The 23,889-nt window shown below is 41.9% G+C and overlaps 2 protein-coding genes across 6 annotated transcripts in view; one reads left to right on the top strand and one right to left on the bottom strand.

Moving 5' to 3' along the window:
* spryd3 (SPRY domain containing 3) overlaps window positions 1–23,889 on the top strand; it is an 83,393-nt gene that overhangs the window by 12,599 nt on the left and 46,905 nt on the right. For 4 of the 5 annotated variants that reach the window (XM_021565957.2, XM_021565956.2, XM_021565955.2 and 1 more), the window contains exons 3-6: window positions 1,950–2,025; window positions 17,768–17,892; window positions 18,196–18,331; window positions 21,047–21,235. In XM_021565957.2, the coding sequence (XP_021421632.1) occupies window positions 1,950–2,025; window positions 17,768–17,892; window positions 18,196–18,331; window positions 21,047–21,235 (526 nt within the window). The remainder of the gene's footprint in view (window positions 1–1,949; window positions 2,026–17,767; window positions 17,893–18,195; window positions 18,332–21,046; window positions 21,236–23,889) is intronic. The other variant, XM_036946919.1, reaches the window with a different exon arrangement.
* The window catches only part of igfbp6b (insulin-like growth factor binding protein 6b), a 76,846-nt gene that overhangs the window by 18,595 nt on the left and 34,362 nt on the right, over window positions 1–23,889 (bottom strand). The gene's annotated exons all lie outside the window — the stretch shown is intronic.

Genomic DNA, 23,889 nt, shown 5'->3' with positions numbered 1-23,889 from the left:
TTAATTGGCATTCAAATGGGCACAGTTGTCATAATTGTCATTTTTTGTTAATGTTTTGTGCTTGTAATGCCACTTTGAAAGACATACAGTGCCTTTGGAATGTATTCAGACCCCTTGACCTTTTCCACATTTTGTTACCTTACAGCCTTATTCTAAAATGGATTAAATCATTTTTTCCCCTCATCCATCTACACACAATACCCAATAATGACAATGCAAAACAGGTTTTTAGAAATGTTTGCTAAGCTTGGCACACCTGTAATTTGGGGAGTTTCTTTCATTCTTATCTACAGATCCTCTCAAGCTCTATCAGGTTGGATGTGGAGTGGATGTGGAGTGTTGCTACACAGCTATTTTCAGGTCTCTCCAGAGATGTTCGATGGGGTTCAAGTCCGGGGTCAAGCTGGGCCACTCAAGGACATTCAGAGACTTGTCCTGAAGACACTTGTCATGGCTGTGTGCTTAGGTTTGTTGTCCTGTTGGAAGATGAACCTTCGACCCAGTCTGAGGTCCTGAGATCCTTTCATCAAAGATTTATCTGTACTTTGCTCCATTCATCTTTTGCTCGATCCTGACTAGTCTCCCAGTCCCTGCCGCTGAAAAACGTCCCCACTGCATGATGCTGTCACCACCATGCTTCACTTTAGGTATGGTGCCAGATTTCTTCCAAATGTAACGCTTGGCATTCAGGCCAAAGAGTTCAATCTTGGTTTCATCAGACCAGATGATATCATTTATCATGGTCTAAAGAGTCTTTAGGTGCCTTTTGGCAAACTCCAAGTGGCTGTCATGTATCTTTTACTGAGGAGTGACTGCCGTCTGGCCACTAACATGAAGGCTTGATTTGGTGCTGCGGAGATGGTTGTCCGTATGGAAGTTTCTCCCATCTCCACAGAGGAACTCTGGAGTTCTGTCAGAGTGACCACCGGGTTCTTGGTCACCTCCCTGTCCAAGGCCCTTCTCCCCCGATTGCTCAGTTTGCCCGGGCGGCCAGCACTAGGAAGAGTCTTGGTGGTTCCAATCTTCTTCCTTTTAAGGAGGATGGAGGCCACTGTGTTGTTGGGGACCTTCAATGCTGCAGAAATGTTTTGGTTCCCTTCCCTAGATCTGTGCCTCGACACAATCCCATCTCGGGGCTCTACGGACAATTCCTTCGACATCATGGCTTGGTTTTTGCTCTGACATGCACTGTCAATTGTGGGACCTTTATATAGACTGGGTGTGTTCCTTTCCAAATCATGTCCTTTCAATTGAATTTAGCACAGGTGGACTCCAATCAAGTTGTATAAACATCTTTACCACAGTATAAACAACATTTACCACAGGTGGACTGGAAACAGGATGCCCTTGAGCGGAATTTCGAGTCCCATAGCAAAGGGTCTGAATACTTATGTATTTTCAATACATTCGCAAACATTTCTAAGAACCTGTTTCCAGAAACAGGTTTTTAGATTTTTTTGCAATTAAAATAAATAAATAATATATATATTATTTAAAAAATATATATTTTTAGAGAAAGGCTGTAACATAACTGGAAAAGGGGAAAGGATCTGAATAGTTTCCGAAGGCACTTTACCTAATAAATACAACTACGACATACAGTACTTAATACAACACAGCTTTGGTGACACCTCTGTCTCAAAAAATAATGATTTAGATTGTTTAGAAATGTTGGAAATTAAGCTTCTCCCAACTGTGCCGTTCTGCTTGTAAAATAATGTGAAAATGGAAAAACTGCTTTTTGTTAAGTGTTTCTACTGGAATATAACATTGAATCCCCCTTCTCCTAAAACTGAATATATTAAAACTATTATGACTATTATTATACGACAACTAAATTCAGCTTATGCCCCCCCAAAAGTGCCCCTGGCTCTTATCTCAAACTAGGATCTTCACCTTCTAATTGGCAGATGTCTGAGTGGAAGTGTTTCCTTGTTATTTCTCTTCAGCTATCAAGGGAACTCTGATGAGGTTGGCTGCTATGTGGCTCCCCGTCCCTTATCAAAGGGAAACTGCTACTTTGAGGTAAGTGTTAACACCTGTTTTATTTTCACCAATGATTAGTATCCTTAGATGATGATAGCCTTATCTTTTGAAATGTGTGTGCCTTGCACGCTTCTAAGCAGTTATTATTTTCAATTATACAATGGGTGGGTCTAATGCTAATAGGGGCAGCAGGTAGCCTAGTGGTTAGAGCATTGGGCCAGGCCAGTAACCGAAAGGTTGCTAGATCGAATCCCTGAGCTGACAAGGTAAACTTGTCATTCTGCCCCTGAACAAGGCAGTTAACCCACTGTTCCTAGGCCATCATTGTAAATAAGATTTTTTTCTTAACTGTCTTGCCTAGTTAAATAAAATAAAAAAATCCTGAATGCTGATTGGTTAAAATCGGATTCCAGCCGCTGTCTATTCCACAAGTTATCAACGGCTAAAGCTATGACGTTAAAATGCCTATTTACTCTGTTCCATTTGACTGTGCAATCCACTGTTTCATCAGCCAGGCAATTTATAAACTTGATCTCCACTATAAAAAACATCTAGACATTATCCAAACCTAATTGAGATGGTTCGGGATGAGTTGGAGCACAGAGTGAAGGAAAAGTAGAGCATATGTGGGAACTCCTTCAGGTGAAGTTGGTTTAGAGAATGCCAAGCGTGTGCAAAGGTGTCATCAAGGCAAAGGGTGGCTACTTTGAAGAATATCAAATGTAAAATATATTTTGAGTTGTTTAACACCTTTTGGGTTACTACATGATTCCATATGTTATTTCATAGTTTTGGTGTCTTCACTATTATTCTACAATGTATAAATAAATAAAAACCCTGCAATGAGTAGGTGTGTCCAAACTTTTGACTGGTGCTGTATGTATGGCAATAGAACAAATGACTGTCCATAGATACAGAACAAAAAGACTCAATGACTGTCAACCGAACCGATAGAACGAACGACCAGCCGGCTTGGGTAGAAACCTTATATTTGTGTTGGGAGTATGTCTTGTGGAAGGATGAAATAGTATGAATAAATTCATCAAAATAAAATTTTTCCATGAAAATATGCATATTATTATTTGAATATGTTGGTAACCAGTTGTATAAACGTGATAATGCCCTCGAAGCCGGTGTTTGGAGGATACACTACCATTCAAAAGTTTTTTGTTTTTGAAAGAAAAACACTTTGTCAATTTAAAATAACATCAAATTGATCAGAAATACAGTGTAGACATTGTTAATGTTGTAAATTACTATTGCTGGAAACAGCTGATTAAAAAAAAAGTTAATGTTTTATGGAATATCCACATAGGCGTACAGGGGCCCATTATCAGCAACCATCACTGTGTTCCAATGGCACGTTGTGTTTGCTAATCCAAGTTTTTCATTTTAAAAGGCTAATTGATCATTAGAAAACCCTTTTGCAATTATGTTAGCACAGCTGAAAACTGTTGTTCTGATAAGAAGCAATAAAACTGACCTTCTTTAGACTAGTTGAGTATCTGGAGCATCAGCATTTGTGGGTTCGAATACAGGCTCAAAATGGCCAGAAACAAAGGACTTTCTTCTGAAACTCGTCAGTCTATTCTTGTTCTGAGAAATGAAGGCTATTCCATGTGAAAAATTGCCAAGAAACTGAAGATCGGGTACAACCTTGTGTACTACTCCCTTCACAGAACAGCAAAAACTGGCTCTAACTAGAATAGAAAGATGAGTGGGAGGGCCCGGTGCACAACTGAGCAAGAGGACAAGTATATTAGTGTCTAGTTTGAGAAAAAGACGACTCGCAAGTCCTCAACTGACAGCTTCATTAAAAAGTACCCGCAAAACATCTGAACATCAACAGTAAAGAGGCGACTTGCTTGCCTTCTAGACAGAGTTGCAAAGAAAAATCCATATCTCGGACTGGCCAATTAAAATAAATTATTAAGATGTGCAAAAGAACACAGACACTGGACAGAGGAACTCTGCCTAGAAGGCCAGCATCCAGGAGTCGCCTCTTTCACAGCTTGTCTCCACGACTCCACAGCAAGTTGATAGTGGCTCTAGTTATCCAAATTTCCCTGATTAAAAAATAATAATAAAAAATTCAAGCAAATAAGCGATCAAATCCATGAGCCTTGAGGTATAGATTAAGAATAAAGGGTTTATAAGTAGTTGATAATTGTTTAAATGCTAGGCCTACTTACTGTATAACCCCTTTACAAATCCTTTTAAGTATGTAACATGTTACCATACTAAACTTAGGTTGTAAACTTAGCCTAATATGACAATATTATAACAGTGCAGTGTAATTTTATGCAGAAAGCTTTTCTTAGTAGCGTCAGTGCTAACATGTTGTTGAAAGTGATGTTCCTCATGCTCCTGACCTACATGAGATGTGTATGTGCGCAAGCTAGAGGCCATTTTCCAAGCAAGATACCAGAGTTTCTCAGAACCGGATCCCTTTTTATCAAAGAAAAGGGTAACCAAAATCATTCTCAAATGCTAGTCACAGTTGGAGTCTGATGGCTATCTGCAAGTTAGATTAAATGAGTTTGACATTTACAGTTAGAAGTTGAGAAGTGATCTTTAAAGAACTCCACATCCATACTTTATGTGATCCGGTTCTCAATTCTCATTCGGCATGACGCACATCCTGTGAAATTCCCCCAGATATTGAAAATTTGGGGGCATTCTTTCCCATAAAGGTCATTTGCCTTTCAGAGTATGCGTCACTAGTATCCTCATGTTTCCTCATTATGCTTTCACAAGGAAATTATTTCACCTTCGTCAGACACTGCCCCTGTGCACTCAAATCTAGGCCTATCTGTCTTCTGTGAATCCAGCAGAAGAACATCTGGGATTTGTGGCATTCCACTTATTTCAACATTTTATTTGAATTCCATTTCAATCCATTCAAAGTCCATTCCAATTTCATCAGCCTATCTAAGCCCAGCTGCGTCTGTGAATCTTTCATTCAGACATTTATAAGCTTTTAAGTACCTTCTACTAATGTATTTGAACCTGTCAAGTGTCAAGTGCAGTACAGCCAGTAATGTAAAAGCCTAGAGATTGAACTGAACTGATCAAAAAGTTTCCTCGAATGAGTGCGGAGGAGAACAGGTGAGTGAGACCTGGACTTTCACTCAAAAACCCAAGGAGTTCAGTTTCAGACTGTGAATAATCATGTGGGATCCAGCCCAGAATCTGGGTTCAAATAGTGTTTTCTTTCAAAAACTTAATGTGATTGAGCTTGCTTTTAGGACTATCCCATTGGTTCCTCTGCCAAAGCAGCGGCTACTCTTCCTGGGTTCCAAGCACATTAAGGCACATCACACAAAAAATATACCAACCACAAAAAATATACATCATACAACATCATTACACCACAACATTTCTACAACACAAAGTGTATAATAACTAGAGGTCGACCGATTAATCGGAATGGCCGATTTCAAATTTTCATAACAATCGGAAATCTGTATTTTTGGGCGCCGATTTGTATTTTTTAAATTTTTTTTGTAAAATGTAATTTTCAAATTGTATATTTATTTTTTGTACTTTTTATTTAACTAGGCAAGTCAGTTAAGAACACATTCTTATTTTCAATGACGGCCTAGGAACGGTGGGTTAACTTCTTTGTTCAGGGGCAGAACGACAGATTTTCACCTTGTCAGCTCGGTGGATCCAATCTTGCAACCTTACAGTTAACTCGTCCAACGCAATAACGATCTGCCTCTCTCTCGTTGCACTCCACAAGGAGACTGCCTGTTACGCGAATGCAGTAAGCCAAGGTAAGTTGCTAGCTAGCATTAAACTTATCTTATAAAAAACAATCAATCATAATCACTAGTTAACTACACATGGTTGACAATATTACTAGATATTATCTAGCGTGTCCTGCATTGCATATAATCTGACTGAGCATACAAGTATCTAAGTATCTGACTGAGTGGTGGTAGGCAGAAGCAGGCACGTAAACATTAATTCAAACAGCACTTTCGTGCGTTTTGCCAGCAGCTCTTCGTTGTGCGTCAAGCATTGCGCTGTTTATGACTTCAAGCCTATCAACTCCCAAGATGAGGCTGGTGTAACCAAAGTGAAATGGCTAGCTAATTAGTGTGCGCTAATAGCATTTCAAACGTCACTCGCTCTGAGCCTTCTAGTAGTTGTTCCCCTTGCTCTGCATGGGTAATGCTGCTTCGATGGTGGCTGTTGTCGTTGTGTTGCTGGTTCGAGCCCAGGGAGGAGCGAGGAGAGGGACGGAAGCTATACTGTTACACTGGCAATACTAAAGTGCCTATAAGAACATCCAATAGTCAAAGGTTAATGAAATACAAATGGTATAGAGGGAAATAGTCCTATAATTCCTATAATAACTACAACCTAAAACTTCTTACCTGGGAATATTGAAGACTCATGTTAAATGGAACCACCAGCTTTCATATGTTCTCATGTTCTGAGCAAGGAACTGAAACGTTAGCTTTCTTACATAGCACATATTGCACTTTTACTTTCTTCTCCAACACTTTGTTTTTGCATTATTTAAACCAAATTTGAGGCTAAATTGATTTTATTGATGTATTATATTAAGTTAAAATAAGTGTTCATTCAGTATTGTTGTAATTGTCATTATTACAAATAAATAAATAAATAAAAATTGGCCGATTTTAATCGGTATCGTCTTTTTTTGGTCCTCCAATAATCTGTATCGGCGTTGAAAAATCATAATCGGTCGACCTCTAATAATAATGCCATAAAACAATATTAATGTGTGTGCCTGTGTCTCTTTACAGTCTGTGTTATTCCATAAGGTGTAGTTTTCTGTTCTTTAGATTTGATTTTACTGCTCGCAAGAGTTACTTGATGTGGAATATAGTTCCTTGAAGTCATGGCTCTGTGCAGTAGTGTGTGTTTCCCGGAGTCTCGTCTGGATATGGGGAGTGTCCTGGGGCAAGAGACCCCTGGTGACATGTCTTGTGGGGTATGCATGGGTCTCTGAGCTTTGTGCTAGGTCGTTTGAACAGACAGCTTGGTGCTTTCAACATGTTAAAACCCCTCACAAAGACAAGTATTGATGCAGTCAATCTCTCCTCTACTTTGAGCCAGGAGAGATTGACATGTATGTCATTGATGTTAGCTCTCTGGGTATATTTAAGAGTCAGCTGTGCTGCTCTGTTCTGGGCCAACTGTAATTTGCCTATGTCTCTCTTGGTGGCACTTGACCATTTGACTGGGGAGTAGTCCTGGTGTGAACAAAACTAGGGCCTGTAGGACTTGTTTTGCTGAGCAATGTCAAGAAAGCAGAGAAGCGCTTTATTACAAACAGACCTCTCCCCATCTTAGCTACTGTTGCATCAATATGTTTTGACCATGACGGTTTACAATCCAGGGTTACTCAAAGCAGTTTAGTCTCCTTAAATTGCTCAATTTTCACATTCATTTCAAGATTTAGTTGATGTTTTAGTGAATGGTTTGTCCCAAATAAAATGTATTTAGTTTTTGAAATATTTAGTACTGTCTTATTACTTTCCACCCATTCTAAAACGGACTGCAGTTCTTTAGGTATTGCAGTGATTTAACTTGCTGTGGTAGCTGATGTGTATACTGTTTAGTCATCAGCATACATAGACACACAGGCTTTACTCAGAAACAGTGGCAGGTCATTAGTAAAGATTGAAAAAAAGTAAGGGGCCTAGACAACTGCCCTGGGGAATGCCCGACTCTACCTGGATTATGTTGGAGAGGCTTCCATTAATGAACACCATCTGTGTTCTGTTAAATAGGGAACTCTCAATCGACAATAAAGCATTTTCCCAGCAGCCTATTATGATCAATAATGTCAAAAGCTGCACTGAAGTCTGAAAAAACAACTCCTACTAGCTTCTCATACATTTCTTTCAGCCAATCATCAGTCATTTGTGTAAGTGCTGTACATGTTGAGTGCCCCTCCCTGCTTTGCTATTCTTCTGTAGTGGAATGACTTTTGCTTCCTTCCAGGCCTGAGGGCACTTACTGTTCTGTAGGCTTAGATTAAAGAGATGGCAAATAGGAGTGGCAATATAGTCCGCTATCATCCTCGGTACATTTCCATCCAGCCCCAGGTGGCTTGTCATTGTTGATTGACAACGATCATTTTTTCAATGCTTACACACTCGCTTAATGGATTTTTTTTTTTTTTTTTTACAATGCTTGTCTTTCATAATTTGAGTTATGAATGGCTGTGTAGGTTCAGAGGTTGTTGTTGGCATTGCCTAAGTTTGCTAATCTTGCAAATGAAAGTAGATGGCAATATCAGTTGGTTTTGTGATGAATGAGTCATCTGATTCAATGAAGGATGGAGTGAGTTTGCTTTTTACTATCATTCTTTATTAGGGCTTGGCGATATGGCCAAAATATAATTTGACAGTATTTTATGTTTTAGATTAATGCTAATTCAATTTTGCTTTATAAGTAGTGAGTGACACTAGGGTGGCAACACATACATTCTAAGTGATTCCAATGGGTCTTTCTTCATTCTGATTTGCTTTATTCTGTTCAGTTAAACTTCAACCCAAAATTATTTTCTGCATTTTAATCAATTACTGCATTTCCTACACTCATTTGAGATTGTTTCCACACTGCCACATAGGGCTGCATGATATTGGCAAAAGATCTTTGCCTTATTTTTAACCAAATGTTGCAATTGCGATTTGACTTGCGATTTATATTTAAAAAAACTTGTCATGGAAATGGAATGATTTATAATTCTATAGTTGGAACATAATAGTAGGCACTTTGAATACAGAGTTTCACATGACAACAAATAAAAATGCCAGGGAGGAGTTATTGTAACAGGGTAGGAACCAAAGTGTTGGTCAGTGTTTTTCCTAGGGGACCCTATAATCTTTGACTACATGAAATGTTTTATTTTAGCTACTTCATGTAGCTAACATATTCATGCTTCACCAAATCCTCTTTCGTTTAGAAGATACTGTCGCACAAACAACATGCTTATTTAGGCCTACACCATCACTGGTATCAGGCTGTATAGCTATCTACATTTGCTCTGACTCAGTACATTTATTAGCTAATGATTTAGCGTTAGTGGTTAACACGATGTAGCCACAGCTTACTAAGAAAACTAGATGTTTACAGATGCAAGAGACACAAACTAATAGTGAAATTATGGAACGCTTGTGGATTTATATTAAGACGCAAAGTGGAAACGGCATCGTTGTCATCAACATTGTTGTGCTGTATTGACTGAACACAACTGTCTCATGGTGAGCAACAACAAATGCGCTCCTTGAGTGACTGGGCAGGGCTAGGATTGTGTGAAAAGAGCGAGATGACTCAAGTAGCGGAGTAAATTATAGGCACTTTAGTATTGCCAGTGTAACAGTATAGCTTCCGTCCCTCTCCTCGCCCCTACCTGGGCTCGAACCAGGAACACATCGACAACAGCCACCCTCGAAGCATCATTACCCATCGCTCCACAAGGGGAACAACTACTCCAAGTCTCAGAGCGAGTGACGTTTGAAATGCTATTAGCGTGCACCCCGCTAACTAGCTAGCCATTTCACATCGGTTACACCAGCCTAATCTCGGGAGTTGATAGGCTTGAAGTCATAAACGGCTCAATGCTTGAAGCATTGTGAAGAGCTGCTGCTGCCTACACCATCACTCAGTCAGACTGCTCTGTCAAATATCAAATCATACTTAATCATAACATAATAACACACAGAAATACGAGCCTTTGGTCATTAATATGGTCGAATCCGGAAACTATAATTTCAAAAACAAAACGTTTATTCTTTCTGTGAAATAAGGAACCGTTCCGTATTTTATCTAACGGGTGGCATCCCTAAGTCTAAATATTGCTGTTACATTGAAGGTTGTACAATGTTATGTCATAATTCCGTAAAATTCTGGCAAATTAGTTCACAACGAGCCAGGTGGCCCAAACTGTTGCATATACCCTGACTCTGCGTGCAATGAACGCAAGAGAAGTGACACAATTTAACCTGGTTAATATTGCCTGCTAACCTGGATTTATTTTGGCTAAATATGCAGGTTTAAAAATATATACTTCTGTGTATTGATTTTAAGAAAGGCATTGATGTTTATGGTTAGGTACAGTCGTGCAACGATTGTGCTTTTTTCACAAATGCGCTTTTGTTAAATTATCCCCCGTTTGGCGAAGTTGGCTGTTTTTGTTAGGAAGAAATAGTCTTCACTCAGTTCGCAACGAGCCAGGCTGCCCAAACTGCTGCATATACCCTGACTCTGTTGTAAGAGAAGTGACACAATTTCCCTATTTAAAATAAATTCATGTTAGCAGGCAATATTAACTAAATATGCAGGTTTAAAAATATATATTTGTGCATTAATTTTAAGAAAGGCATTGATGTTTATGGTTAGGTACACGTTGGAGCAACGACAGTCCTTTTTCGCGAATGCGCACCGCATTGATTATATGCAACGCATGACGCGCTAGATAAACTAGTAATATCATCAACCATGTGTAGTTAACTAATGATTATGATTGATTGTTTTTTTTATAAGATAAGTTTAATGCTAGCTAGCAATTTACCTTACTTCTTACTGCATTCGCATAACGCTCCTCGTGGAGTGCAATGTAAGGCAGGTGGTTAGAGCGTTGGACTAGTTAACCGTAAGGTTGCAAGATTGAATCCCCGAGCTGACAAGGTAAATCTTTCATTCTGCCCCTGAACAAGGCAGTTAACCCATCGTTCGTAGGCCGTCATTGAAAATAAGAATGTGTTCTTAACTGACTTGCCTAGTTAAATAAAGGTATAAAAAAAAAAAAAAGAATCTGCCAAATCGGTGTCCAAAAATACAGATTTCCGATTGTTATGAAAACCATTTGCATTGGGAGGTGTTCAGACCCAGGGTCCCAAGCTTGGTGACGAGCCTGGAGGGGACTATTGTGTTTAACGCTGATCTGTAGTCGATTAAACAGAATTCTCACACAGGTATTCCTTTTGTTTCGTTGGGTGATGGCAGTGTGGAGGGCACTTGAGATTACTAAGTCTGGGTCTGTTGGGGCGGTATGCAAATTGGAGTGGGTCTAGCGCAGGTTTCCTCAACTGATAACAAAAAAATAGAAGACTTGTTGGTAATAAGACTGTAAAAACACAAGCAAATCAGTTCCAAGAGATTTTTTATTTTAGAAATCTTTCCCAAACTTCCCACATATAAGAGAGAAATGTAAATGTAAGCCAGGTTTGTAAATATTTGTGTAAGTCAAATATTTGTTTTTTTTGGGCACAGTGGTCACGTTAACACAGAATTCAGCATTTTCTTTATCCAGAAAAAAATAATTATAAAACGCATAAGGAATATCTTGCTGAGTTTTGTTAACATTTCTTGTAGTTTCTGCTCAGTGTCAGACTCATTTTGTGCTTAATTTGGACTTCTCAAAGGGCTTTTGATCACTGGACAGGGCTCTGACTGATGTGTAGCTGCAGTGCCTTCAGAATGTATTCATGGTCTAAGGCACTGCATCGCAGTGTGCCACCAGAGACTCTGGGTTCGAGCCCAGGCTCTGTCGCAGCCGGCCGCGACTGGGAGGTCCATGGGGCGACGCACAATAGGCCTAGCGTCGTCCGGGTTAGGGAGGGTTTGGCCGGTAGGGATATCCTTGTCTCATCGCGCACTAGCGACTCGTGTGGCGGGCCGGGCACAGTGCACGCTGACCAGGTCGCTAGGTGTACGGTGTTTCCTCCGACACATTGGTGCGGCTGGCTTCCGGGTTAAGAAGCAGTGCGGCTTGGTTGGGTTGTGTTTCGGAGGACGCATGACTCTCGACCTTCGTCTCTCCCGAGCCCGTACGGGAGTTGTAGCGATGAGACAAGATAGTAACTACTAACAATTGGATACCACGAAATTGGGGAGAAAAGGAGGTAAAATAAAAAAGAAAGTATTCATACCCCTTGACTTATTCCACATTTTGTTGTTGTGGCCTAAATTCTAAATGTATTAAAGTTTTCTCACCAATCGATAGTCAATAACTAGGCCACTTAGTTCATTCAACGTCGTCTTGGTAAGCAACTCAAGGATATATTTGGCTTCGTTTTAGGCAAATGTATCTCCCAGTGTCTGATGGAAAGCAGACAACCAGGTTTTCCTTTAGGATTTTGCCTGTACTTAGCTCTATTCTGTTTCTTTTTATCCCCCCCAAAACTCCCTAATCCTTTCCAATTACAAGCATACCCATAATATGATTCAGCCACCACAATGCTTGAAAATATGAAGTGGTACTCAGTGATGTGTTGGATTTGCCCAAAACATAATGCTTTGTATTCAGGACATAGTTAATTTCCTTGCCACATTTTTTGAAGTTTTACTTTCGTGCCTTGTTAAAAACAGGATGCATGTTTTGGAATATTTTTATTCTGTACAGGCTTCCCTCTTTTCACTAGTAGTTGATCCATCCGGTCTTCTCCTATCCATTAAACACTAACTGTTTTAAAGTTGCCATTGGCCTCATTGTGAAATCCCTGAGCAGTTTTGTTCCTCTCCGGTATCTGAGTTAAGAAGGATGCCTGTATCTTTTACATTTATTTAACCTTTATTTAACTTGGCAAGTCAAGAACAAATTCTTATTTACAACAACGGCCTACCCCGGCCAAACCCGGACAACGCTGGGCCTATTGTGTGCCGCCCTATGGGACTCCCAATCACGGCCGAATGTGATACAGCCTGTATTTGAGCCAGGGACTGTAGTGACGCCTCTTGGGCTGAGATGCGGTGCCTTAGACAGCTGCGCCACTCGGGAGCTTTGTCGTGACTGGGTGTATCGATATACCATCCAAAGTGTAATTAATAACTTCACCATGCTCAAAGGGATATTCAATGTCTGCTTTTTATTTTTTTTACCCATTTACCAGTAGGTACCCTTCTATGCGAGGCATTGGAAAATCTCCCAGGTCTTTGTGGTTGAATCTGTGTTTGAAATGCACTGCTCGACTGAGGGACCTTACAGATAATTGTACATGTATGTGTGGGGTACAGAGATGAGGTAGTAATTCAGATCATTTTAAACACCATCATTGCACACAGAGTGAGTCTATGCAAATGTTTACTCCTGATGCTTGCCATATCAAAGGGGTTGAAATACTTTTTGACTTCAGCTTTTCATCTTTAAAATGTCTAAAAATAATAAGGGGTATTGTATGTAGGTCAGTAACATAACATTTCAGTTTAATCCATTTTAAATTCAGGCTCTAAGACAACAAAATGGGGTTTAAAAGGCGTGTGAATACTTTCTGTAGGCACTCTATTTTTCTCTCATACTTTTCTCTGTAATATGCCAGATTAATTTATTGCCTTCGGAAAGTATTCAGACCCCTTGACATTTTCCACATTTTGTGAAGTTACAGCCTTATTCTAAAATGGATTAAAACATTATTATTATTATTATTATATATATATATTTTTTTTTAAATCTCAGCAATGCACACGATACCGTAATGAAAAAGACAAAACAGGTTTTTAGATATGTTTGCAAATGTATTAAATAAAAAATAACAGAGATACCTTGACATAAGTATTCAGACCCTTTGATATGAGACTCAAAATTGAGCTCTGCTGCATCTTGTTTCCATTGATCATCCTTGAGATGTTTATACAACTTGATTGTAGTCCACCTGTGCTAAATTCAATTGATTGGGAATGATTTGGAAAGACACACACCTGTCTATATAAGGTCCCACAGTTGACAGTGCATGTCAGAGCACAAACAAAGCCATGAGGTCGTAGTAATTGTCCGTAGAGCTCCGAGACAGGATTGTATCGAAGCACAAATCTAGGGAAGGGTAACCCAAAATATTCTGCAGCATTGAAGGTCCCCAAGAACAGATGCCTCCGTCATTCTTAAATGAAAGAAGTTTGGAACCACCAAGATTCTTCCTTAGAGCTGGCTGCCTGGCCAAACTGAGCAATCAGGGGAGAAGGGCCTTGGTCAGGGAGGTGACCAAGAACCCGATGGTTACTCTGACAGAGCTCCATCTCCACAGAGGGACTCTGGGAGAAACTTCCAGAAGGACAGCCAACTATGCAGTACTCCACCAATTAGGCATTTATGGTAGTGTGGCCAGATGGGAGCCACTCCTCAGTAAAAGGCACATGACAGCCCGCTTGGAGTTTGCCAAAGGCACATAAAGGACTCTCAGACCATGAGAAACAAGATTCTCTGGTCAGATGAAACCAAGATTGAACTCTTTGGGCTGCATGCCAAATGTCACATTTGGAGGAGACCTGGCACCATCCCTACGGTGAAGCATGGTGGTGGCGGCATCATGCTGTGGGGATGTATTTTCAGCGGCAGGGAATGGGAAACTAGTCAGGATCTATGCAAAGATGAATCGAACAAAGTACAGCAAAATCCTTGATGAAAACCTGCTCCAGAGAGGTCAGGACCTCAGACTGGGGTGAAGGTTCACCTTCCAACAGGACAACAACCCTAAGCACACAGTCAAGACAATGCAGGAGTGGCTACAAGAGAAGTCCCTGAGTGGCCAGGCCAGAGCCCAGCCATGAACCCGAACATCTCTGGAGAGACCTGAAAATAACTGTGTAGCTATGCTCCCCATCCAAGTTGACATAGCTTTAGATGATCTACAGAGAAGAATGGGCCGCGCTTGTAGCGTCATACCCAAAAACACTTGAGGCTGTAATCACTGCCAAAGGTTCTTCAACAAAGTACTGAGTAAAAGGTCTGAATACTTACGTATGTGATATTTAGCAACAATAAAAAATAAAAAAGACTGTTTGTCTTTGTCATTATGGGGTATTGTGTGTAGAATAAGGCTGTAACCTAACAAAGTGGAAAAAGTCAAAGGGTCTGATACATTCCGAAGGTACAGTATATGTACCAGTCAATGTTGCTCAGTCAATGTTGCTGGCTGCAATCCTTCTATGATAAACATTAGAAATATGATGGCAATAGATAATCTTTGCAAAAAAAGAACATGCTTTTTCACTTTTAGCTTATTTACTTGTGTGGCTGCTAGCTAAATAGCATTGCACTTCTGTTGTAATCTGATGTAATTTAAGCTATTTTCTGCTGAATGTGTTGCACTAATGCATTTTCTTTGAATGGAAACTATAGTTGCATGCCCCTGATCAGTCTGTTGAAGCAAAGAAAACTGTTCATTTTCAATATAAAACGTAGGTGAAATAGTTTAATGCGCACGTTTTTTGATGTTCTGCATGCAGATTTCTTGACTATTAACGCGGGGCTTCTTGCAGTGAATTTGAAGTCTACAAATGATTTGTAATTATGTTCCAGCTCCTTTGACGATCCGCTCAGTAACAAAATTGTCCCCTGGCTGAATCTAGTTGATGATCCCTGGTGTAGGGTGTCTGGGAGGATTTGAGTTGTGTGCTATAAACAGCCTTTCAAAGCACTTCATGATTACAGATAAGTGATACCGGGCGGTAGTCATTGTGGCAGGTAGCCTTAGAGTGCTCTGAGAACACAGCCCACGGGTGTTGACCTGATTTAAAAACCTTACTCACGCCGGCCTCGGAGAGTGAAATCCCCAGTCCCCTGGGTCGGCGGGGGCCCTCATGCATGGCCCACTGTTGTTTTTTGTCGAAGCGTAAAATGCGTTGGGGTCCTCTGGTACAGAGGCATCGTTGGGCAGATCATGGCTGGGTCTTCCTTTTTTAATCTGTAATTGACTGTAGCCCCTGCCACATATGGTGGGCGGCGGAGCCAGTGATTGAGGTGGCTAGCTCGTTGGCGCTATCGCCGTAGTCCCGGAACTTATTCTAGTCAGTGCTAGCACATCAGTCCTGTAGCATAGCCTCTGTGCATCATGGGTACTTCCTGTCTGAGCTTCTGCTAGGGGCTTCGGATACAAACGAGGGCCTTGTATGCTTGCTTGTGGGTAGAGTAACAGTTGTCTAGGTGAAGGGGACTTGTTGATGGAAGTTGGACAACACATGTCTTAATGACGCAGAATTAAAATCACCGGCAACAAGGAACGCAGCCTCCGGGTACAAGATTTCCTGCTTGTTTATAGCCTCATACAGTTTAAGTGCCAACTTGTTGTTTTTCTTGTTCTGAGGTGGATTATATACAGCAGTCACGATAACAGCTGAAATTCTCTCTCGGGAGGTAGAAGGGTCTGTATTTGAACCGGGTATCCCAAGACTGGTGAACAATGGGTCAAGACTTCCACTGAGCTAGAGAGACTTCCACTGTGTTTTCAGAGAGAGTGAGTGTTGGACAGGTTCGCAGCCAGAGGCGCAGGAGGACTACCCTCTCCTGTATGGGCTGAATCACCTTTCACCTACTTATGCTTGGCTCTACTGCCAGCCGCTGGCTGTGACTGTATCTCTCTCGCTCCCTGCCTGGCTCGCTGAGAAGGCAGAGAGGGGTGGTTGCCCAGGGCAGTGGGGAGCCTGGGGAGGCGGTGGGCCATCCAGCTGTAGACTGGAATGGAGTCGGCCAGTCAGGCCGGGTGTGTGCGTATGTGAGAGAGAGGAGAGGCTGGGGTTGAAAAGTCAATGATTTAATAGCAGCCCCTGACAGCAGTTTTCCATTTAAAGTTGTGACTCAGTGAAGTTCTCACAGTAACTGTTGACTGTTCGATTTTCTGTTAGGCCTAAATGTCTCACTCCTCCCCGATCTAATTGTGAAACACCAGCATTGTGGTACACACCTGGGTATGTGTCACATACAATGTTCCCTCTAAGCTGTGGGTGCGCAGCTCCCCGGGACTGGTGCGCAGAAGAAATATCAGCATCCGCAGAGAAGCACATTGAACTTCACTCAGCTTTCTAGTTTTCCCCTTTAGTTAACTCTATCAAAGTTTCCCTCTATTGTTCGAATTGTAATCGAATCAACACAATATTAGCCACTTTCAATGCAACATACCGAAACAAAAAGAAGTATGCAAGTGATTTTCTTGTAGGCAGAGTGCATTGGAGTAGGATTCTATTGCATTGATAGGCACGACTCTGGCCCAAACTCTACACAGATCTGTGAGCCATAACCAATCAGAGCTGCAGTATCCCAATATGCAAATAGACCATTGCCATATGGATCTGTGCCATTCAATTTGACCTGCACTGTGTTTACAGCATGAGTGGTCGTGAGTAGATGCGCTTGTTTTGAGATCAAAGCAAGAGCTGCATGTAGCCAGGTGTGTACATTTTATCATTCTTTGTTAGTGAGTTATTAGTCCAGATATAGATCATTTCTAGTCTGCAATGGGGGAGTGATTGCTTCCTAAAAAGCAGAAAATGTGTGCATTTCATGTCTGGTAAAGAGCTTTTTGTCTGTAAGGGGCAGTCTTGTATTTTGAGACGGGCTTGAATAAGCTATGAGGCCAATAGGCAGAGGGTAGCATAATTTGTCAGATTTTCTATAATAATGGTATGGAAACAAGGACTTTTATTTAGTCAAATGGTTTCTTGCATCAAACATCACAAAATGTTCAGTCAGAAATTTGCTCAATGCCAAAAATATTTTTGAGGGAACATTGGTCACACATGCATCAATATCTTTCCCATATGAAAATGTGTGTGTGCCACATCTTTGCTTTCTTGAATAGACTACTTATTATTTATCATGCTTGTGTCTTCTTACATAGGTGAATTGTTATGAATCATGTAGGCATTGTTTCTGACTGTTACAGTGGACTGTGTGTTATGTTCAAATAGCCTAAATCCACTTCAAGGAGAGATGAGAGTGCAAATATATTTTTCAATTGTTCCGTTTATCTTCCGTTAGTCAGCACATTACCTAAGGGCGCGCTTTCTTTATTTCTTGACCTAGGTGACCATAATGGACACAGGGGTGAGAGGGACAATAGCAGTAGGCCTGGTGCCACAGTTCTACAAGCTGGACCATCAGCCAGGCTGGCTGCCACAGTCTGTAGCCTACCACGCTGATGACGGCAAGTAAGTCTCACACCATGCAGATGACCGCAAGTAGGCCTCAGTCATACCAGCTCCTCAGTTTGACCTCTAAGATGTATTGTTTTGGATGTAGGCTAATTGCAGGGACTTTCAGAGATGCTATGGACCTTATTTTGATTGATTTATTTCACCTTTATTTTAGCAGGAAGTCCCATTTTTAAGACCAATGTCTATTTTTTTTACCACCACAAAAATATTTACACCACAGGCATGATAATGTCCTACGGCATTGTCCAGTGTGAATAAGGCTCAATGAGTCGCTGTTATCCTTTTTCTTATGTATAGGCTGTACGATGGGAACCCTGTGGGCCAGCAGTTTGGGCCCAAATGCAACCGTGGTGACAGGATTGGCTGTGGAATATACTGTGATACCATCGAGGCTGGGTTGACCACGGTCTTTTTCACCAAAAATGGCAAAGAGGTGAGTTGCTCCTTGCTTTTGCCCAAGTTCCACAATGAGAGACCATCAAATAATAGGGGCTTAACTTCAGTGCTCTTAAACGCTGCTTAAAGGGGAATGAAGGTGTTTTACAAGCTAGGTCAAATGTCGCTAAGCCTTGTTAATACCCAAGAAGGGCAGAGGCAATAATTTTGATACTTTGTATCCCTAATTTTCTTCATTATTTTGTCAGTTACCTGTACATAATGATTAACCGTTGATCAATTTTAGTGAAGCAGGTGGTCAATGCTGACACCACGTTTGAATTCTGAGTACACTCTTTAAACCGGCAGAGATTTGTTCTGTCTTGCAAACATGGGTGGTTAATTCACTGCAGTATTAGGCCTTATATTTAGCCTACGAATTATGCTTATGAATGAGCTTCTAAATAGGTTGATGATCTTTAGCCTATCTATCTTCACTGTCATCAAGTAAAATGTTATTTGTCACGTGCTGAATACAACAGACCTTACCATGAAATGCTTACTTACAAGCCCTTAACCAACAATGCATTTCAAGAATGAGTTAAGAAGATATTTACTAAATAAAGTAAATATAGTACAAACTAGCAGCAGTGTAAAAACAAAAGGTAGGGTGGGCCTTGTCAATGTAAATAGTCCAGGAACTTATTCTAGGTTATTTCGGATCAATTGGCAGAGAGAACAGTATTAGTCTTTTTTTCTCTCTTTTTTTTTGTTGAATTTTACCCCCTTTTCTCCCCAATTTCGTGGTATCCAATTGTTAGTAGTTACTATCTTGTCTCATCGCTACAAACTCCCGTACGGGCTCAGGAGAGACGAAGGTCGAAAGCCATGCGTCCTCCGAAACACAACCCAACCAAGCCGCACTGCTTCTTAACTCAGCACACATCCAATGTGTCGGAGGAAACACCATGCACCTGGCGACCTGGTTAGCGTGTACTGCGCCCGGCCAGGAGTCGTTAGTGCGCGATAAGACAAGGATATCCCTACCGACCAAACCCTCCCTAACCCGGACGATGCTAGGCCAATTGTGCGTCGCCCCACGAACCTCCCGGTCACGGCCGGCTGCGACAGTATATAGGTCGTGTCAGAAAGCTTGGCCCCAGTGATGCACTGGGCCGTACGCCCTACCCTCTGTAGCGCCTTACGTCAGATGCCGGGCAGTTGCCATACCAGGCAGTGATGCAATCGGTCAGGATGGTCTCAATGATGCAGCTGTAGAACTTTTTGAGGATCTAAGGTCCCATGCCAAGTCTTTTCAGTCTCCTGAGGGGGAAAAGTTGTCGTGCCGTCTTCACAACTGTCTTGGTGTTTTTGGACCATGATAGTTTGTTGGCGATGTGGACATCAAGGAACTTGAAACTCTCTAACCGCTCTACTTCAGCCCCGTCAATGTTAATGGGGGCCTGTTCAGCCCTCCTTTTCCTATAGTCCACAATCAGCTCCTTTGTCTTGCTCACATTGAGGGAGAGGTTGTTTTCCTGGTACCACACTGCCAGGTCTCTGACCTCCTCCCTATACGCTGTCTCATCATTGTCGGTTATAAGGCCTACCACTGTTGTGTGTCAGCAAACTTTAATAATGGTTTCAGAGTCATGTTTGGCCACGCAGTTGTGGGTGAACAGGGATTACAGGAGGGGACTAAGCACGCATCCCTGAGGGGCCCCAGTGTTGAGGATCAGCGTAGCGTTGTGTTGTTACCTACCCTTACCACCTTAAAGTGGCCCGTCAGTATGTCCAGAGAGGTTGAAAATGTCAGTGAAGACACTTGCCAGTTGGTCCGTGCATACACGGAGTACTAGTGCTGGTAATCTGTCTGGCCCCATGTCTTTGTGAATGTTGACCTGTTTAAAGGTTTTGCTCACATCGGCTATGGAGAGCGTGATCACACTGTCGTCCGGAACAGCTGGTGCTCTCATGCATGCTTCAGTGTTGCTTGCCTCGAAGTGAGCATAAAAGGCATTTAGCTCTTCTGTTAGGCTCGCACCACTGGGCAGCTTGTGGCTGGGTTTTCTGTTGTAGTCCATAATAGCTTTCAAGCCCTGCCACATTCGACGAGTGTCAGAGCCGGTGTAGTAGGATAAATTCTTAGTCCTGTATTGAAGCTTTGCCTGTTTGATGGTTCGTCTGATGGCGTAGCAGGATTTCTTTTAAGCGTCCGGACTAGCCTTAAGCTCGGTGCGGATGTTGCCTGTCATCAATGGCTTCTGGTTGGATGATATGTACGTATGTTCACTGTATTTTGAAGATTGTTTTACTGTTAGCCTATTCGAGGACAGAACCAACCTTGCTCTTGCTTGCTTAATTTAAAATACAGCATTGGCCAAATTGACTGGTGGGGAAAAGTTTGAAAGGTGGGAGAGGTAAATGATGTGATCTCATTTGTAGGACGCGACGGACAGGCAGAGACCAGTATAAAAATAAGATCTAAGAGTTTACAACCATTAGTCAAATAGAATTGATCTGAAAACGTCTTGAGAAACAGGCATTGCAGGCCATCGTAAATCAACATTCTAAAATGTTTGACAACTCAGTGAGGTAATATGAAGAAAGGTCCTTTACAGTTAGCTAGTGTTCTAGAACCTAGTGCTTCTGTTCCAACCTTAAGCCTAACATCCTTGAGAATAAGAGCTAAGACATCCTGTGTGTGTCTACGTCTGTGTGCGCGCGCGTCTGTGTACACTCATGCGCCCGACCTCCGTGTGTTTTGTTCCAGGTGGGCTCGTTGGTGTTCCCTGCAGCGGCGGAGGGCCTGTTCCCAGCAATCGGGATGCACTCTCTGGGAGAGGAAGTGAGGCTGGACCTCCAGGCAGAGTGGGACATGGAGGAGGCCGACAGCATCATGATGGTGGACAGCCACGAGGACGACTGGGGACGTCTCTATGACATCAGGGTCACTGGCACGGTAAGGAGTAATACAGAACAGCGTCCTCCCATTCTGCCACTTCCTTTTTATGCTGCTGGAATGACTGCGCTCTCTCACACGCACACGTACGCATGCGCGCACACACACCTGCATTACTGCCCTTGTCTTTCTGTAACCACTTCAACGTAACACAACCAACAGTCCACAAGGGCACAAGCTACTGAGTGGCCAGTTTTGGAGGAACATGCATGGCCAACAGATGACTGACATGTACAGTGCCTTGCGAAAGTATTCGGCCCCCTTGAACTTTGTGACCTTTTGCCACATTTCAGGCTTCAAACATAAAGATATAAAACTGTATTTTTTTGTGAAGAATCAACAAGTGGGACACAATCATGAAGTGGAACGACATTTATTGGATATTTCTAACTTTTTTAACAAATCAAAACCTGAAAAATTGGGCGTGCAAAATTATTCAGCCCCCTTAAGTTAATACTTTGTAGCGCCACCTTTTGCTGCGATTACAGCTGTAAGTTGCTTGGGGTATGTCTCTATCAGTTTTGCACATCGAGAGACTCACATTTTTTCCCATTCCTCCTTGCAAAACAGCTCAAGCTCAGTGAGGCTGGATGGAGAGCATTTGTGAACAGCAGTTTTCAGTTCTTTCCACAGATTCTCGATTGGATTCAGGTCTGGACTTTGACTTGGCCATTCTAACACCTGGATATGTTTATTTTTGAACCATTCCATTGTAGATTTTGCTTTATGTTTTGGATCATTGTCTTGTTGGAAGAAAAATCTCCGTCCCAGTCTCAGGTCTTTTGCAGACTCCATCAGGTTTTCTTCCAGAATGGTCCTGTATTTGGCTCCATCCATCTTCCCATCAATTTTAACCATCTTCCCTGTCCCTGCTGAAGAAAAGAAGGCCCAAACCATGATGCTGCCACCACCATGTTTGACAGTGGGGATGGTGTGTTCAGCTGTGTTGCTTTTACGCCAAACATAACGTTTTGCATTGTTGCCAAAAAGTTCAATTTTGGTTTCATCTGACCAGAGCACCTTCTTCCACGTTTGGTGTGTCTCCCAGGTGGCTTGCGGCAAACTTTAAACGACACTTTTTATGGATATCTTTAAGAAATGGCTTTCTTCTTGCCACTCTTCCATAAAGGCCAGATTTGTGCAATATACGACTGATTGTTGTCCTATGGACAGAGTCTCCCACCTCAGCTGTAGATCTCTGCAGTTCATCCAGAGTGATCATGGGCCTCTTGGCTGCATCTCTGATCAGTCTTCTCCTTGTATGAGCTGAAAGTTTAGAGGGACGGCCAGGTCTTGGTAGATTTGCAGTGGTCTGATACTCCTTCCATTTCAATATTATCGCTTGCACAGTGCTTCTTGGGATGTTTAAAGCTTGGGAAATATTTTTGTATCCAAATCCGGCTTTAAACTTCTTCACAACAGTATCTCGGACCTGCCTGGTGTGTTCCTTGTTCTTCATGATGCTCTCTGCGCTTTTAACGGACCTCTGAGACTATCACAGTGCAGGTGCATTTATACGGAGACTTGATTACACACAGGTGGATTGTATTTATCATCATTAGTCATTTAGGTCAACATTGGATCATTCAGAGATCCTCACTGAACTTCTGGAGAGAGTTTGCTGCACTGAAAGTAAAGGGGCTGAATAATTTTGCACGCCCAATTTTTCAGTTTTTGATTTGTTAAAAAAGTTTGAAATATCCATATTCCACTTCATGATTGTGTCCCACTTGTTGTTGATTCTTCACAAAAAAATACAGTTTTATATCTTTATGTTTGAAGCCTGAAATGTGGCAAAAGGTCGCAAAGTTCAAGGGGGCCGAATACTTTCGCAAGGCACTGTATGAAAAAGACAAACAGCACTCGCAAATGAAGTATTAGGTTTTATATAGTTTTATTATCAGCAGGCACAATGGACAGGTTTTGGCCATCAAGCCTTTTTTCCAGACGATTGACAATTGTTTTAGACATGTAGGTATCTGGTGGCTGTTACTGGAAGTGGTTGCAGGAATGGTGATTTGAAGAGGTTTTGCCCCAATTATGACTCCCCCTCCCTGAACTAGCTTCTTGACTCCACAAGACCTTGGCAAACAGTAAAACTGTGTCAATTAGTGATGTTGTTAGCTGGCACCTTCCCACTTGCATTTGTGTGCCAAGGTGCTGTTGATTGCGACAGCCAGTAGTGGGTGTCAGGATGGATTTGGCTGCTGTTTCTGTTAATTTCCCAGCAGTGTTTAGGAAAGTTAAGAAAAGCGGTAACATCCTGGATTATGTCTGTGTTGTGGGTACGTAGATCAGACCCCCCTCATCTCTAATACGGAGAGATTCAAAGAATCCAGGTTATATATGTTGATACTAGAGGCATGCGGGCGTGCGCGCGCACACGGGTTGACGTGACAGATTTGTTTATCCACAGGTCGTGACACCTCCAGTTGAGACAACTGAGAGAGACCATCATCTGTAAGTGGTAAGGGTAGACTGAGGTCATAAAAGAGGGTCTGCGGGTTAAGACAAACTATTTCTGAGCTCTGCTTTCCTGGACCAATGCTTGGCAGTGGCACGGAACGGGATGGTACGAGCCAAGGCCTGGCAGCTCACCAGGTTGTAAAAATTCAATAAGGGGAGTAGCGGGACTCCAAGGAATCTTTTACTCC

Source organism: Oncorhynchus mykiss, chromosome 16, assembly GCF_013265735.2.
Source record: "Oncorhynchus mykiss isolate Arlee chromosome 16, USDA_OmykA_1.1, whole genome shotgun sequence".
NCBI classification, from domain to species: domain Eukaryota; kingdom Metazoa; phylum Chordata; class Actinopteri; order Salmoniformes; family Salmonidae; genus Oncorhynchus; species Oncorhynchus mykiss.
This window is presented reverse-complemented; position numbering and strand designations above follow the sequence as displayed.